The sequence below is a fragment of the Octopus sinensis genome, linkage group LG2 (genome assembly GCF_006345805.1).
Source record: "Octopus sinensis linkage group LG2, ASM634580v1, whole genome shotgun sequence".
NCBI classification, from domain to species: Eukaryota; Metazoa; Mollusca; class Cephalopoda; order Octopoda; family Octopodidae; genus Octopus; species Octopus sinensis.
In genome coordinates this window covers 121,614,155-121,632,500 of record NC_042998.1, presented here as the reverse complement: position 1 = coordinate 121,632,500, position 18,346 = coordinate 121,614,155, and the positions used below count along the sequence as shown (strand labels likewise).

Here is an 18,346-nt window from a genome sequence, read left to right as displayed (position 1 = left end):
GTGACTGTGTAGAGGTCTACTGGAATCTTAGTTACAAAGGAGAAATTTATATAAGAGTAATTCTACTAATTTACTGAGGGTAATCTGAAGTCTTAGGAGCAGCTACGAAGCACGAAAGCTATCTCCCCAAAGTTTCCTAAAAACAAACACAATGAGAAAATAAAATAAAAATATACACAACGTCCACCTAGTGACAAAATTCAAGACTACCAAAGAAAGATAACTCTGTGAGCATAAACTTTGTTGGTGGTCTCCTATTAGTTTATTTCCGATGTGTTAATTCCTTCTTGTCACTGACAGACATCAACTGAAATCTTTGTTTTTCTTACCAACAAGCTTTTCATTCCAGAAAGTCTCTTTAGTCTTTTCCTTGAGGTTGTCTTTGTTTATCTATCGTTAGTAAAATGATGAGTCGGACGTGAAGTATTGGATAAAAGTTAGACAGTCTCGACTGAAGTCTTGTGAAGCAGTTGTTTAACTATCAATATAGAATGTCGACGAATACAACCAGTTCAGCCCACTGTAAGATAGAAGATGAAGACAAACCGTATTCTTCACCCAATTTTCCTTCCAATATGCATCTCACACCACCTGGCTTTGAATCGATCTATGCAGCCTGTCGAAGGACTTACCCGAACCAGTCTAATCCGCTACAAGTTACAGCCTTAACGAAATATTGGTTGGTGCCATTCTTCTTCTACTCTAACCTTTTCTAATCTCTTCGTTATGAATAGCTTTATACACACACCCATACATACATACAAACGTCAACATCCATATGTATTCATGTATGTGATACATACGCACGCACACACATACATTACATATTCACACTCATTTATTACGTGTATAAATGTATACACAATTTCGTTGATTAGCTGTCATTCATGTGCATACACTCGAAATCAGTTATATGGTGTAACTTTTCGTTATATACACAAGTAATTTTTGTTGGAAATAGATCAAATGATATCATTATATATAATATATATATATATGTGTGTGTGTATATATAATACACACTCATACAGTCATTTGATGTCAAGGTTTTCTTTTTATTACATGACTATCATCAATGTGGCAAGCAACGAATGGTAACATCTGGAAATTTGGAACCAGCGTTATATTACAGAAGTTATGTTAGGCGATCAGTAGTAGGCGGAAAGCTTTCAAGAATATTAGCCATTACCATACGAAGCCCTTTATATACCTAAGCCCAGTATTCCTTTGTCAGATAAGCCAATAATGCTTTGAAGACTTAAAAAAAACTCTCATCTTAATTCATCAATTCTGTCTAGTGCGGCTGTTTCGTTCCATCTTCCCCTAACATGTCAGTTTCTATTTGTTTCAGTTAGTCCACTTAATTAGAAAGGAATACACACACCGACACCAATGTGAACAAAATTTCTTGCAATAAACTAGTGTTTTACGGTTATTTTATATCAATTTTTTTTTACACATCTACTGAATATTGCGGATTGTAAACATAACCTTTAACAATGATTAACTTATTCAAAAGTTTCTCGTTGCCATTTCTAACTTACATTTGGAACTTTGGTGTGCCGATTGGAGAATGTCCTGGTCTTTCTAAATAGTAGCAATAGGTAATTTTCCTCTGACCCATGGATTTAATTCCTTTCGGCCGTCAGTGACCCTTTCTACGAATGTTTAATGCTTATTATTCAGAGGTAGATGAGTTCGATTACCACGAAGAATGTAGAATATAACGTTTCGGGCTTTCCGCTTCGTATGAGTGTGAGGAAAATAAAAAGTAGTTTTGTTATTTACTGTTTTCATTCCGCCTTACATTCCAAGTTCATATTCTCCTGGGGTCGATAAAATGTAACCTCTTTGCTCTCAAAAGTCGGTTCTGTGCCCAAAGAAACAAAACAAAATAAACACATTCCTTATGTTTTGGTAACTGTACAAGGATTAAGCTTCCGATTCGGAAATATATTGTTACAACATTCCATTTTCTGTCCCTTTCAACGTCTTGGCCCTTATACCGGAAAGACTTGGGGGTGGGGTTCAAAAGGAAGTTTTGTCCTTATACCTACATAAAAATAAAGTTGTGGTAGGTATCCTTCCTGCAGTGATGTTGAACATTTGTAATGTAACCCTCCCTAGTTACATAAATGGCACCAATTCTTTGCATTACAATAAATTCAGTTATTTTGATTTGCGTGACTCGTATTTTTATGTTTCTACAGGATGCATAATAAAATATTGTCTCACTCAGTAGCTCATGTTGTTTTGTCCTAGGTCAGCTCTGATCAAGAAGACTATGATCAAAGACGTTCCTCTTGTAACCACCCCATATGAGTACAACCTCTTCTTCCAGACCAAACATTATTCCAATGTTCCTTTTTTTTTTAATGTGGTTTGAGGAAGATTTGGCTGCTATTTTTTAGTTACAAAGGAGAAATTTATTTCCTATCAAATGCCACAATGGTAGACTCAGCATTTCTAGTGTTTGAATGAAATGAAAATGTTTCCCTACTACACTAGATCTTTTGCACATCAATAGAGTTTATTCTTTTCAGGTTATTCACTGTAACCAAATGTAAAGGAGGTGTGAGCATTACTGTGAAGTAGTAATAGCCCTACAATTTTTGTCAAGTAAATATTGTAGGATAGAACAACTTCCCACAACCTATAGTGGCAACACTGTAAAAGTGGCAAAACTCCTTGGTAATATATATATGTCCAATAGTGGAACACCTGTCATGTCTACAGGAGATGTGGGTTTGAGTCTAGTGTGCAGCCATTAACTTTTTTATTCAAAATAGATTTTTTAACTGAATATTTTGCATGCTATTATTTATTATAGCTATTATAGCTTTATGTGAGCTTCGAGATCCACTATTCCAAAAATAGAATTATATATATATTTAGTATCACTGGAATTTGGCAGATTAGGATGAGAATTAAACTGATTGGTTTTGCTATTTTTACAGCTCATCATTTTCCCTCCCAAAATAGTGAGACAAATAGTGGAAGACTACTTATTAAAATATTAGCAAAATGGCAAGGCATAACTAAATTCGCATGATGTTATAAAGTTGACCATTAATTATATAACCAGCAAATGTAGCTATGTAGGCAGAATGTCACAAGTAAGATTCATGCTTTTCTACTATTATACATGCTATAGTGGCTAAATCAATTCAAAATATCAATATTTTAAAAAGGTATGAATTGGTATTGCCTCAAACAAAATGCCTAACAGTATTTATACCTCTTCTGATTTTAGATCCTAACAAAGTCAGCTTTGTTTTTTGATCTCGGGTTGACATAATAAGTACCCATCAGGAACAGGGAGCAATCTTAATCACCAATGAAATTTGTGACCTTGTGCTTGTTATGTATTTTAATATACATTTGTATCTGATTCACACTGGACTTTTACATTGGCTCCAGACTTTATATTTACAGGATAGAGATAGATATTCAATCAAAATTGGTTCTCATTCTATTGATTATGGGGATAAAAGACTCAAATCAAGTCTGTAGAAGATTGTAGAGAGATGAATGGAATGAAATACTGAAATGATTATTAGTCAAAAGCTCTGGATTTTACCATTCACCAACCTCTGTTAATAGTGTTAACTTCTGAATTAGTGTTTTGAATTTTCATTGACAGGGAGAGAGACTGAGAGACTTACATATTCAAATATTATGCTCTATAAATTCAATTCATATTAGAGTTTTTTTTATTTTGAGTATTTTGTTGTATTTATGAGCAAAATAGATATATATGCCTATATATGAAATATATCTGCTATTCATTGTTACTATTATTTTAACAACTCAAAAGTCAAGTGCTGTTGTATACATACATCTTAGGTTTCATGGATGAAATGAAATTAAACTTTTTGCTGTTTAAGTGATAAATTACAAATTACTTGTTGAAGTTACATTTTGAATTTTAAATATGGAATATACCGAATATTTGTTTTACTTGCATTTCCAAATGTTTTCAACAGAAACTTTTCATGAAAAGATTAAACTTATCCTCACATAATTTTTTCACATACTGATGATAATTAGGGATAACATCATCATCATCATCATCCATTTTCCATGCTGGCATGGGTTGGACAGTTTGATCAGAGCTGGCAAGCTGTACCAGGTTCCAGTCTGATTTGGCTTGGTTTCTACAGCTGGGCCCCCTTCCTAATACCAATCACTTTACAGAGATTGATGGGTGCTTTTATGTGGACAAGCACAAGGGCTCTTGCAAGATGCAAACCTCTTCAGATGGGAGGGGATCTTTAATAATTTTTCTGTGCTGGGTCTTCTTGAGTACAGCAAGGTGCCCAATATCTTGGTCCTTTGTCATCTCCTTTGTAAGGCTCAGTGTCCTGAGAACAGCCTTTAATACTTTGTCCCATGTTTTCCTGGATCTCCCTCTTCCACAAGTTCCATCCACTTTAAGTGATCGGCACATCTTTATAACAGATTTGAAATATCATTTTTTTCCAGACTACAGGCTTTCTTTATAATTTCCATATTCAAATATTATGCTCTATGAATTATTTTATATTGTAATTCCTTTCATATTAAAAACTATTGTGTATTTATCAAAAAATTATATAGTTTATATTTTACCCAAAATGTGTATTTTCTTAATGCCTTGCATTACCTCGACACATCTTGCATAATTAATTTTGGCACCACTTACTTGTTTTATGAGAGAAAGTGAAACATTCATCACATTCACAGTGCAGCTACCATTACATAGTGTAATGAACTACACCACTCTGCAATATCTAATTCAAGTTAAGCGGACTACTGCACCATTAATAGTTAAGTATCTTGTCCACAAACACATTGCAGTTCTGGTGACTGATTACAGACATATATATATACATACACACACACATACACATTGCAAAAGGGCTCTCATATGGCTAAGAGTTGTTTTAACTCTTATTGCTAGCAATGCTGGTGCTTACTAGCACCCTCCATCATTTTAGTGACAACTGTACTTGTTGCTTATTGGTTCTAAATTGCAAATAGCCACCTTAATAATTTATAATTCTCGTTTCACCATTTTCAAAATCAGTCAATGTTTCCTATGGTGTTCTTTGTAAGGCTGACAAGGTGACTTAGGTTCTTTAACCCTCGACATTGGAGTAATGAGTCACTGATGAAGATTGATTAAATCTGAAATCAACACTGATTTGACTCCATCTCACTTGTCATAGAGAGGGAGCCTGTCTCTCTTGTCAGCTGTTAGAAAAGTGCTCTCATGTGGTTACTATTGTTTTTCTGTGAGAAAAAATGCTGTTGAAATATGGGAAATTTGCTGATTCAGGTTCAAATCTACTTTATGGCTAAATGAAGTCACTACAATATGTTTGAATAGTGAAGTAAGTAAAAGTGTATTTAATGTGTGGAACCTAAAAAAATCAAAGGCATATTAAATATGGAGTGAGGAAAAACACTCATAGGCTACACATTTTTTCTCAATTTTCTGGTTGGCACTGGAGGCTGCTATGAACATGTTTTAGTCTTATGATCTCATCAGTGAAACATAGGATTTGCAGTATTTAATGAGGTGGTAATGGGAGAATAAGACCAAAACATGTCTGAATTGTCCAAATAAGACCAAAACATGTCTGAATTGTCTCCCATATTTGCCAAACTAAGAAAAATAATATTAGTCAATGAGTAATATTAGTTTCATCTCACATAATTATTTCCAGTTAGCCTTTTGGTGCTCACTGCTTTAAATAAGCTAGCATAAACTTTTAATTCTCATTCAATTTTAGTTTCACTTTCATTAAACATACACAAAAAGATATTTATATATATATCAGTCGTGATTTCAATTTCTAGACCAGGTGGTGCATTGTGTTCTTGAGTAAAACACTTCCTCTCATGTTGCTCTGTGATCACTTCAATACCTGATGCATGGTACACTGTGCACCTGTTCAGACAATGTTGATTTGATGGAAAGAGTGAACCAATGGGCAGTACAAGCATTTGATCACTATAAATAAATCATTTATGTAGGTCATTCAGCAAAAGCTGAACACTTATACACCGTCTTCAATAGGAGAGTCCATCATTCTATATATATATATATATATATATATATATATATATATATATAGATGATGATGATGGTGAATTTGTGCACAATCTTTTCTGAAAAGCAAAATAATTAGCTAGCCAATCCACAACTTTTCATCACACACCACTAACACTCTTCTTAATTCCCAAATAATTCATATCTCATACCACCCCTCATATAAACCACCTCTTTCTTGGCCCTCTTCCCTTATAATCCAGATTTCACTTTCTATATGTGGAGTAAAGGTAAAACAATATTTGAGAGCGAGAAAGTGTGTGTGTGTGTGTCTAAAAGAAGAGGGGAGACAGAAGGAAAAGAAAGTGAGATGTAAGTGCTCTCTTCACTGATGGCATCTCTGTACAGAAGTTGCATGGTTCCCACAAGTCATATATGTGTACCTAATTTTCTTAGTGACCATCAGACTAGAGAATATGGTGCTCTGTCTAAAGCCTCCTTCAAGTGAATGAATGCTAGGTATAGAGGCTTGCCCTTAGCTAAGAACTTCTGTTGTTATCTCATTGGGAAGTAGGCATCAGTTGTACTCCATCTTAGCACAAACCCAAACTGCACCTCACCTAAGCTGCTTCTTTTTTGTATTCAGTTATGCTACATCTACTTTGTCACTAGGTCCATCAGTTGGTTACTCTCTAGTTGTTTCTTTGTAGATTATCTCCTTTATCCTTGTAGTAATTGATAGTTACACCAGTCCTTGCACATAATATCTCTCTATACTATTTAATTGTCTATGCAAGTGACAAGCATGTGCCCTATTGCACCAGTTATTTTCAGAGTCTTAGCAACTACCTGTAATGGTAGGTTTCCTTGAGAAACCAACTATTAGAGCTGTCAACTTCAGTTACTGGTTACTCTATTCCTTATGCATTTTTCTCAAGCAGCAATCTCTCATAGTAATAATTCCATTCCTCTTTCGACCATCAGTTAAAACAAGCTCACCGCTATCATTCAATATACACATTTCCCCCAAAATGCTATTCCTACTGACACATTTATTTGCAATCCAAAATACTTAATGCTCATAGGGCATGAACAAGCCTCTTTCAAAGCTTCCCTTTGTTAAATATACCTGAAATTTAGGTTCCCTGATATTGTTCCTTACTCTCCATTTTCTTCCAGTCTTCTCAGACCTGTCTCATATATGTATATATATATATATATATATATATATAATCATTGTTTAATGTCTGTTGTCCATGCTGGCATGGGTTTGACAGTTTGTCTGTTTTGGAATGGTTTTTACGACCGGATGCCCTTCCTAACACAAACAATTGCACAGAGTAGGCTGAGTGCTTTTTACATGGCACCAGCACTGCCAGGGTCACAAAGTAACTTTGCAAAACAGAAGATCTTTGAGAGGGGAAAGGGCTTTGAAGGAGGTGATCTTGTGTCAGCTGATGAAAGGTTATAGTATGACAGAGACAGAAATAGATGTCTTGCTGTAGAGGAAGTACATGGCTACCTGACCAGAGAGAGAGAGGGAGAGGGAGTTAACAAGAAAGAGGGCAGAAACAGGTGTGCTTCAGTAAGGAGATACATGGTTACCTAGCCAAAGGGAAGAGCAAGAGAATATATATGTGTGTGTAGATAGATAGATTTGTGTGTGCATGTGACTTTAATGAACATATTAAACAAAACCATGATAGTTACTCCAGCATACTTGGACGTTATGGGTATAGTGTAAAGAATGATTTAGGATCAAAGCATTTACTGTGATCACTTCAGGAAACTGGCAGCCACTAGATCAAGTACTACTCAGGTGAACATGCACAAGGTAGACCTCATACCCATGATGAAATGGGATTGACAACTTGTTGAAAAATGTACAACTCACCATAGAGTAGTGATTAGTGACCTCAGGATAAGAGCAAGGTAGTCTCTGAAACACAAGGCAGTCTGGAAATGGAAGAAGTTATGGAAGCTGAAAGATTTTTTGACCAGACGAAGACTCAAAGAAGTACTGATTGATGCATATGATGAAAAGTAGTAGAAGATAGAGACTTGTAATAAAAAGGACAACTGGGAGTTTATATGAGAACTTGGAATAGACTGGAAAAAGATGAGGAGCAGGCAATATATCTTGCATTTATTAACTTGGATAAGACTTTTGATAGGATGCCAAACCCTGTAGTTTGATGGTCACTCAGAAAAAAAGAATACTAAGTGTGGATGAATTGCTTGTGAAAGGCATGTAGAAGAATGGTGTTAGTAATATGTACATATGATTACATCCACTCCTCTCTCTCTCTCCCTCTCTCCCTATATATATATATATATATATATATATATATATATATATATATATATATATATATATATAGAGAGAGAGAGAGAGAGAGAGAGAGTTAGTCAGTCAGTCAGTCATGGCTGAAATCTAAGTTATTTCACTTAGCAGTTCAGCAAAAGAGGCAAATTGAATAAGTACTAGGCTTACAAAGAATAAGTCCTGGGGTCAGTTTGTTCAACTAAAGGTGGTGCTCCAGCATGGCCACAGTCAAATGACTGAAACCAATAAAAGAATATATACATCATCAGTAAATCATAAATCTAAAAGAGATGCACACTCTAAGATAAAGAGCAGTAGAGTATTTAGAGAAAGATAGTTATGGCTGATTCATTGGGTTACCCATGGTTTCGCATCCATAAAGCACTAAGCTTTACATATGTCCCGTCAGACCCTAATGACTGATCATTAAGATCTGACAAAATATATAACAAAGATGGACAGATATGGGGGTAATTCAAAGGAAAGTGAAAATGCCCTGCAGGTCTGGAGATGAGAAAGACAGACATGGGCTTCCACACAAATTTCCGCCTACCAAATCCACTCACAAGGCATTGTTTGGCATAGGGCTATTATAGAAGACACTTGCCCAAGGTACTGCACAGTGGGAATGAACCTGCAACCACATGGTTGCAGAGTAAGCTTCTTAACCACCTAGCCACGCCTAAGCAATTTTATTCCATTTGTTCATATCAGTCTTTTATTTATGTATTTTTCATCCAAACTCTCTTCTGATAAGAACTTTATAAAGTCGTTACTGTAAATATTTCCTTTGTTTATTAAAATTACTTTGGGTCCTGATCAGTTCTGGATCTATATTTGTTTTAAGCCCCATTTGCAATTGGAAATAGGAGTGGTCTGATGAGTATTTGTTTATTTACTTTTTTAAAAGAAAATAATCTTCCTCTCCACCACACCCACACCAGTTAATGTCATTCAAACTTATTCATTCTTACACACACATAAAACATTATTTCCCTGTTCTTTGTCTTTCTTTCCCTCCTTTCTTCTCTCTCTCCCTCTCTCACCTCCTCTTTTTTTCTCATGCAACATACACGACACCATTCCCTCCCCTCCCTTTTCTCTTCTACTGTTCCCTCTTTCCTCCTTGCACACATTGTTACCCACTCTCTGTATGTTTCTAAGATCTTTGTTAAAGTCAGTCAGATAAACCTACTGACCAAGGGAGTGTAATATTAGCTGCCTCCTTTCTCTGTTCTGGTGGAATGAAGAGAGGGATAGATAAACTCAATTTCGACTTGGGTGGTCAGACTTGTCACAGTCTACAGAGTGAAGTTGCCTGGCAGTACAGAGGTAGTTTACTCCTTAACTTGCTAATATCATATTAAAGAGACTTCACCCCTTGGCTGTTCTACTTTCAAAGGACTTTTTTATATAGTTGTTTAGCTTTACACATACATTTCTTTTTTATTTTATTTTTTACCTCAAACCTAATCCCCCCCCCCATCCCACCCCACCGTGTGTGTGTGTCTCTGTGTCAATTTTAGAAGATATTTTAATCTGATCAAGGTTTTAGTTGCTGTAGCTTGCCTAAACCTAATTTTCCAGGCTTTCTCTTTCCTCACTTGTATCCAGTTAACATTACATCTTAACCTTAATTTTCCTTTTAGAAAGCAATGAGAATGAGGAAATAATACAAATGTTAGGAAAGTAGTTCTCTTTGCTTCATGATTTTGAGATCAAATCTCTGCCTGTTCATTTACATTACATTTTATTTATTTATTTACATTTTTCTTGTTACTTATCTACAACATAATTAATAATAGACAATGAGTCAACAGTTTGAATATTAATAAACGCCTACTCAATACTTTTTTTTTTTTTTCACCTTTTATACCATTTCTGAACACTGTAGTCCACCATTTATTTAAATACATGACCTGTTTTTGTTTTTTTACCCCCTAGCATTCAGATTACTCTGTCAGATGCAATACCTATTTATTCACATTGTTTTGATTTAATCGTGCATTATCTCTTAGCTTGGAGATTTTGATGATTTGATTGTTTATTTTTACAATGACATTGTGGGATAGGTGTGAGAGGCCTGATCTGGCTGGTTTGAGCATAAAACAGAGAATATTTTGGGCTGAATATGGCCAGTTTAAATGCTTAAAAGGTTAAAGCAGTATTCAAAGTTTATGCTCTTGAGAAATTCTGTGTCCAGTAAAATGTGAATTCACTGGGTACTGAAACATAGTTCTGTTTGTTTTGCGAACACAGTCAAGATCATGCTGGAGTATCTCCTTCATGGTAGGTGTATTGAATTTCTTAATCTCTGAATTCTATTCTAAATTACCAGATATAAGCTCACAAAGGAGTCTTTATGTGTTCATATGAAAATAACTCTATCTTGTCTCATATTACACACTAAGGTGATAAAAGAAGTAAAGTTGATTGAAATATAAAAAAATTTTTAATGGTCATAGCTGGAATTCTTTTAATCATAGATTTTATTCAATCACAGCTGATCCAAACAAATTTGATGTAGAATGAACAGCTCTTAGGCCTTTAATTCAGATTTTTTTACTGGTGTTTTGTTGGGAATTTGGGCTCTCAGTTTTATGTGCCTTTTCACTTCTATTAACTCTTAACCTTAGTTGGTCTGGTTTGGATCAGGAAGCTCAGCTATTTCTTAATTAAAGCAGATAGAAATATGAGGGCAAGAGAAGCATGAGACGCTGAAAATATCCCTCAGAATAGGACATGAGCTTGTTATTAAGTCATCCAGGGTTCATTACCAATGACTGTCATGGTAGGGAAACAACTACGGTGCATCAAAGGGATTGACCAAGTAATAGACTTACAGCACAACTAATTAGAAAGAAAGATCAACTAATATGAGCTGTGGTTCAGTTTTGTACTAAGATAAGGTACCATTGATGCCTTTCAGCAAGATAACTAATAGAAGTTCTTGGCAAAGAGCAAACCACTAAGCATTCATTGACATGGAGATGGCTTTTGACAGAGAACCATGCTTTGTTGTCTGGCAGTTGCTTAGGAAACTAGACGTAGATGAATGGCTTATGAGAGTACACAGATGTTATCAGTAAAGTGAGAGTTAGCAATGATTTCAGTTAGAAATTTAGTGTGTAGGTAGGTGTACATCAGGAATAAGTTCTCAGTCCCCTCCTGTATCCTAGATCTCGAGGTCATTACAAGAGTTCAAGACTAACTTTCCATGGGAACTGCTGTGTATCAATGACCAAGTTCTTGTTGCTGAATCTGCTGAAGAATTAGAGAAACATACCAAATGTGGAAGCAAAACCAGGACTAATGACAAAAGTTTTAGCAGGATAGGAATTCTGTATGCTGTATCCAGTGTAATCTATGGATATACAAAAGTTGAAGTGAGATCACAGATAGACTGACTAAAAAATGAACATTGATTGTAGATGTACGAAGGCCGGAAAGAAATGAGGCGAACATGATTAATATTAGTGTACATGAACAAATCAGTTGACAGAAATTAGATATATTGTGCAAGAAAAAAAGACTGAACTAGTACATGCATGTGATGCATACAGATAAGGAAAGTTGGATAAACAGGTGCCAAGTAATCCTAGTTGAAGAAACTTGCAATTGTGTTAGTCACTGCACCAGTATGTAACTACCACTATTTTGTTTTGTTTTTGATTTATATCATAGTTGCTGGTTTAGCTGTGAGGTTAAAAAGTTTGCTTTTCAATTACACTGTTCTGGGTACATTCCCATTGTGCAATCTTTGGTCAGTTGTTTTCTGTTGTAGGCTTGGGTTGACCAGTTCTTTGTGAGTTGAATTTAGTAGATGAAATTGTGTGTGTGTTATGTGTTAGAGTAAAACTGCATCCCTTTATATCATGAAAGTGATGGGAGATTGATAAATTAAATACCAAATAGAAATTTGTACTGGGATCAATATGAACTGCTAAAACTTTTTGGATGTATCACTTCTGCATGGTTGCAGTCCAGTGACTGAATCTCTCATGCCACCAAGAGATGAAATATAGATTCCCTCCTTCCACCAAACATTCAAACTCAGCATCAAATACAATGAAACTTAAATTCTTCTATGTATTTTATGCAGTTCTTCACATTCTGTTCTTGCAGAGCTGTGATATGTTGGTGTTGCTAAATGTATGCTGATGTTGTTAGGTTATTTTGACATTCTTTTCCTCTTTCTCATTTTATAGCTGTTTTGATTTTATGATTACTGCAACCAGATATGTCAGATTTCTACTTATAATTTCTATTAACTAGAGTTTAATCACCTCTGTCCACCCTGACAATTGCTCAAAGAGTGGTACATCAGCATTTTACTAATCTTCTTTCTTTTTATGATATTTTTTATTTTTGTTTTTTAAAAACACCTATTTACATAGATTTTATGTATCCCAGAGAGAGTAATGCTCTATCAGTTTGTTACCATTCTTGTCAATCTCACCAGTTATATATACACATATGTACTTATTGATTTGTTTCCTATGGCATGGAAATGGATAGATTCAGAAGAGCCAACCATTATAAAAAAACTTAGTGTGTTAAATAAATGAGAACCCCATCTAACCCTAGACAACTGCCAGTTGTAGGTAACTTTACTATAAGAGCTGTTTTTTTAGAACCAACAGCTAAATGAAATGAAATAATGATTGCAGACTTGGATATTAAATCACCAGCAGCTGGCCTTCAACTGTATGATATTACTAGGATAGGTAGCTGTCATTTTAATTTTGGTTTCTTTTGATTTATCGGCTAAACTAAAAAGCCAATGGAGCCTTGTGATCTAGAAGGGCTAACTTTGTTCATGTAAGATCAAGAGTACAAGTGGGCAGTTGGATATGGTATTGGGAGACTTTCCCCTAGATCACAAGTTCAAATTGGCTAAAGGCACTTTAGGACACATTAATCTACATTACCTCAGTTCATCTATTTGCTCAGGAAACATATTAGACAACTAAGTACTAGGTCAACTGATGTGGAGGTGCAGTGGACTTACGGTCGTAAGATTGTGGTTTCAATTCCCAGACCAGGCATTGTGAGTGTATTCTTTCACCACAACTTTCTCTCACTTTCTTCCTGTTTCTGTTGTACCTGTATTTTGAAAGGGACAGCCTTGTCACGCTGAATCCCCCATAGAACTACATTAGGGGCACATGTGTCTGTGGAGTGCTCAGCCACTAGTATATTAATTTCACAAGCAGGCTGTTCTGTTGATTGGATCAACTGGAACCCTCATCGTAACTGACAGAGTACCATGAGATCAACTGATGAGAAAATGATATCCTGACTAGGGAACAGAAGTATTTGTCATCTACTTTATGGAATTAGAACTAAGCACCATTTCATGGAGGTCTCACAAGACATTTGTGTGTATTTATTATATACATAAAATCAAGCATTTTATCCTGGAACCTAACATGGCCTTCTTGTTCTATAAAGATTCAAGCTGTGTAGGCTCAAGTCATGTAAAAACTGATAGTAATTTTTAGCTTGTGACTTACTGATGAAGTCCAGGAAGGCCAAAACATGTTTGAGAGTTATCACTATACTGCCATAGGTCAGACCTACTTCACACTATAAATTCATCATCATTTTAACATTCACTTTTCCATGCTTACATGAGTATATGGGTTAGATGGAATTCACTGAGGTAGATTTTCACACAGCCAAATGTCTTTCTTGTCACCAGCCCTCCCTCACTTCCAAGCAAGATAATATTTCATAATAGTCTGACATTTTTACAGAAGATTCCAAACAAATGACACTGCTTGTATGACAGTGAACCTCATTTACAACTATCACACATTGTCAAAACAAGGACACACTAACAGTCTCTTCTCTCTCTCTCTCTCTCTCATACACACACATATAAGCCCCTTTCAGCTTCTGCCTACCAAATCCACTCACAAGGCTTTTATCAACTTAGAGCTATAGTAGAAGATGCCTAAGATGGAACACAGTGGGACTAAACCTGAAGCCATGTTGCTGGGAAGCAAACTCCTTGACCACACAAAAATGCCTAATACTGTCTTTGTTTAATTAATTGCTATTAATTCAAATTCCAGTGTTGCCATTCTTGTCTTTCTTCACTAGAATTAATCATTAAGATAATGATTTTTTTCTCTTCACTATTGATGTAAGGATAATAGTTTGGTTCGCCACATTAAATATGTTAGTATACACTTTACTAATTGTTTTTCATGCAGCAGACAGACATCTCTCAGTATCTTCCTCCAGTCATTCTTTCAAGTTGTCACATCATTCAGTGTTTATTCCCTAAAATCCTCTGCTGATGAAATTTAATTAGATCAAATATCTTCAGAGTTGTCACTATACTGCTAAAGATATGACTCTCTCTCCACCTTATACTATCTTTATCCAATTTAAATAATGGAGTTGTTCCCTTTCTTTCTCTAAACCTAAATTAATTGATAAGTAGTGTTTATCCCCAATTTAATGTGGGTGTTCTCTAAGAGACAACAATACTGCAATTTTAACCACAGGAAGACATCTCCAGCTGGTTTATTCAGTGTATTTTCCACACTTGATATTTATTGCAAGTGGGTGATAACTCCTGCCATTCTAGCTTTGAGATCACCAGACCACATGATTTCAGTCTTAGTGGATCTCTTCAGTGGTTGGAACTTGTTTGCCAGGCATGTCAGTAGTTTGATCTTGCTAGCAATCTATTGAAAATACAGTGTCATACAATCACTGATTTTATAACCAGGAAACTAGTCCATTAGAAAATCTCTAAGATGGAAGCTGCATATGAAAAGGTAGTGTTTATCCCTACTTTAACATGGGTGTGATTGTACATGGCTTGCACAGCTCTCACAAGCCATTCAGTAGACCTAGTTTTCTTAGTGAGTACAAGATGACAGAATTTTGTCAAAAGTTTCTTCCAAATCAAGGAATGCCAAATGTAGGGGCTTACCCTTAGCTGAGAACTTTCTCATAAAAGAACTTTTCACTGATAAGAGGACACAATGCATCTAAGCTCATTTTCCTCCCAATCAGCCATGCTGGAAACTCTTTCATGTCAATTTGATACCTTTGTAGTTACTTCTTACCTGAGCATCTGCTTTGTCTTTCCAGTAGTCATTTGGGTATGGCCTCCATGTGAGTGACTAGCACATTTTCTGTTGCATTAGGTTCAGCATCTCAGTTACTTTCCCCAATGGTCAACCACTTTGACTGACCTCACATCCTTAATCATGCTTTTGACTGTGTAACTGTCAAGCTTAAAAGCTGATCCCTCTGTTGAGACTTCATGGGATAATCTGACTCTTTCTCATACATTCAGCAACTTTTCATACAACATTGCCATATCTCTTTCTTCTCGACATCAGTGACAGCAAGTGTACTATTATCATTTCACACACCTTTCCCCAATTGCATCTTGATTCTCACTGACACATTGCCTTGCTGGCTGGAACATTTCATGGCTCTTCATCCTCTCATTGCAGAACATTGGCAAACATTTTTACTCTCAGTTTCTCTCCTTGCTGCATATACTTAATGTTGTTTCTAGCTACCTTATATTATTCTTTGCCCCTTCTCTGCTCTCCCATTCTTTCTTGCTCTTTCTCCTAGCTTTAATGGGTCTATCTATTGTACTATTGTGCCCCCATGTCACTTTCCATCTCACTGGAACCTTGTTCTATCAATAGATCTGGTCCAATGTTCACAGCAGTTTGTCTCTTAGAAACTTACTGTTGCCCTCTGTGTTATAATTCTATTTTCTCCGCTTTGTCATATGTGTCAGTACTGCTTTGAAATTAGCCAAGGAATCTTTCAACCTCTGTACCTTTCTTCACCAGTTAGCTTTTGTCCTGAGTTTGTATACTTCTTATCCTGAGGTCACTAATTACTAGTCTATGTAAAGTAGTATCTTCTTCACTGAAGAGAGATTTCATATTCACAACCAGTTGCCCATGCCACTTACAGGTGAACATGAAGTCTATCTAGTTTGCATGCTCACTGGATTGGAAGGGGATCAGGTGTCTAGCTGGTTTCCTGAAGTTAGTGTTGCAAATAATTAGATTATTTTCATCACATAACTTCACAAACTTTGCATTCAATGTACAATATGCATGTGTGTGTGTGTGTGACACATACAGTATGTGCCACTTGTATAATGAGAGATGCCACTGAACTTATTCACTGTACCAAACTGTTGTGTAGTGATGTCTTTGAACCTGTCCAACCCTATGATAATGAGCCAATCATATTCAACCCCTTTACTATGATCTTGTACCCAGTACACCCAGCAATCACGAATTATTAATATCCAGCCCACCCTCATCCTCTTTCATGCTCTCACTCCAGTCACTTTACTTTCATATTTTTGTTCTCTTTACTTCTTATCTTGGTTTATTTCTATCATCACTACCTGCTATTTACCCTATTCCTCTTGCTACTTTGGGCAAACAGGTGCAGTATAAAGCAATGAGAACTCTTTAGACTTATAGAGGTAGAAGACAGTGTCATTGGTGCCATGATAAAATACACCCAATACATGCCATACGTTAATGGTGTTAGTAACCATCCAGCTTTATAAATGAAACCGAAAAGAAAATGTATGAGTGAGACTTGATCCTCTAATAGAGCAGTAACTCCAAATAAGAACTTTTTTGAACCAGTTTGCCCCATCCAGATAGTGCCAGTATGGAAAATGGACATAAAATGATGACATATATATATATAGGTACAGGAGTAGCTGTGTGGTAAGTAGCTTGCTTACCAACCACATAGTTCCGGGTTCAGTCCCACTGTGTGGCACCTTGGGCAAGTGTCTTCTACTATAGCCTCGGGCTGACCAAAGCCTTGTGAGTGGATCTGATAGATGGAAACTGAAAGAAGCTTGTATATATATATATGTGTGTGTGTCCCCAACATCGTTTGACAACCGATGATGGTGTGTTTATGTCCCCATAACTTAGAAGTTTGGTAAAAGAGACCGATAGAATAAGTACTAGGCTTACAAAGAATAAGTCCTTGGGTTGGTTTGCTTGGCTAAAGGCAGTGCTCTAGCATGGCCACAGTCAAATGACAGAAACAAGTAAAAGAATATATATATAAAATATGTGCTCACATCTACATAGAAACATGCATATCAGTGCATCCATTTCTATCAAAGGTAACTTGATCAAGCAGTAAAGGGTTGCTTAAGCAAGTGCCTGAAAGAATTAAGTACTGGGACTCATCATCATCATCATCATCGTTTAGCGTCCGTTTTCCATGCTAGCATGGGTTGGACGGTTCTACTGGGGTCTGTGAAGCCAGAAGGCTTCATCAGGCCCAGTCAAATCTGGCAGTGTTTCTACGGCTGGATGCCCTTCCTAACGCCAACCACTCCATGAGTGTAGTGGGTGCTTTTTGATGAATTTCAATTCTTGAAGGCATTGCTCTGAAAACAGTAAAATAATAAAAGAACGTGACTTTCTTTAATTTTGCTACCCCTTTCCCACCCATATACTTCATTTTTCCAACATGAATTGCCATTCATTATAATGAGAAGATGTCTTTCTTATTTCCAACTGCTGTAATAGAATGAACTCAGCAAGTGCTGTTACTTAGTCTCAAATCATCCTTATGGCATTAAAGGTATTCCAGTCATATTTGATCACCATATCTTCTTCCTTCAGACATAATCCACCCACGCCTAATGTGCCTTTCATTTATGAGACAGAAGGTGTCTGATTTAATGAAAAATCACCTGCTGTTTCTAGCTGGTTAAACCACCACATAGAGGCTCCTTCATTCTTTTATAGATAATTGACTCCTGAGAGGAACATAGTCAGGGTTGTGGAACCTGAAGATACCGACCCTGTTGTTTATAGTTAGTGGTGAGATTATTCTTCCTTTTGTCTATCATTTTCTCATTATCAAATGATTATTCATTGTATTGCTTGTATTCTGAGCAACCTTTCCATAGAACGTCCTTGTTTTGATCTTGTTTTTGG

At 36.1% G+C, this 18,346-nt stretch overlaps 1 protein-coding gene across 1 annotated transcript in view; it reads left to right on the top strand.

Moving 5' to 3' along the window:
• Positions 1-222: 222 nt before the first annotated feature.
• LOC115232455 (suppressor of fused homolog) overlaps positions 223-18,346 on the top strand; it is a 41,643-nt gene continuing 23,519 nt past the window's right edge. Inside the window, exon 1 of the mRNA XM_029802336.2 lies at positions 223-679. Within this exon, the coding sequence (XP_029658196.1) occupies positions 492-679 (188 nt within the window). The 5' untranslated portion in view covers positions 223-491. The remainder of the gene's footprint in view (positions 680-18,346) is intronic.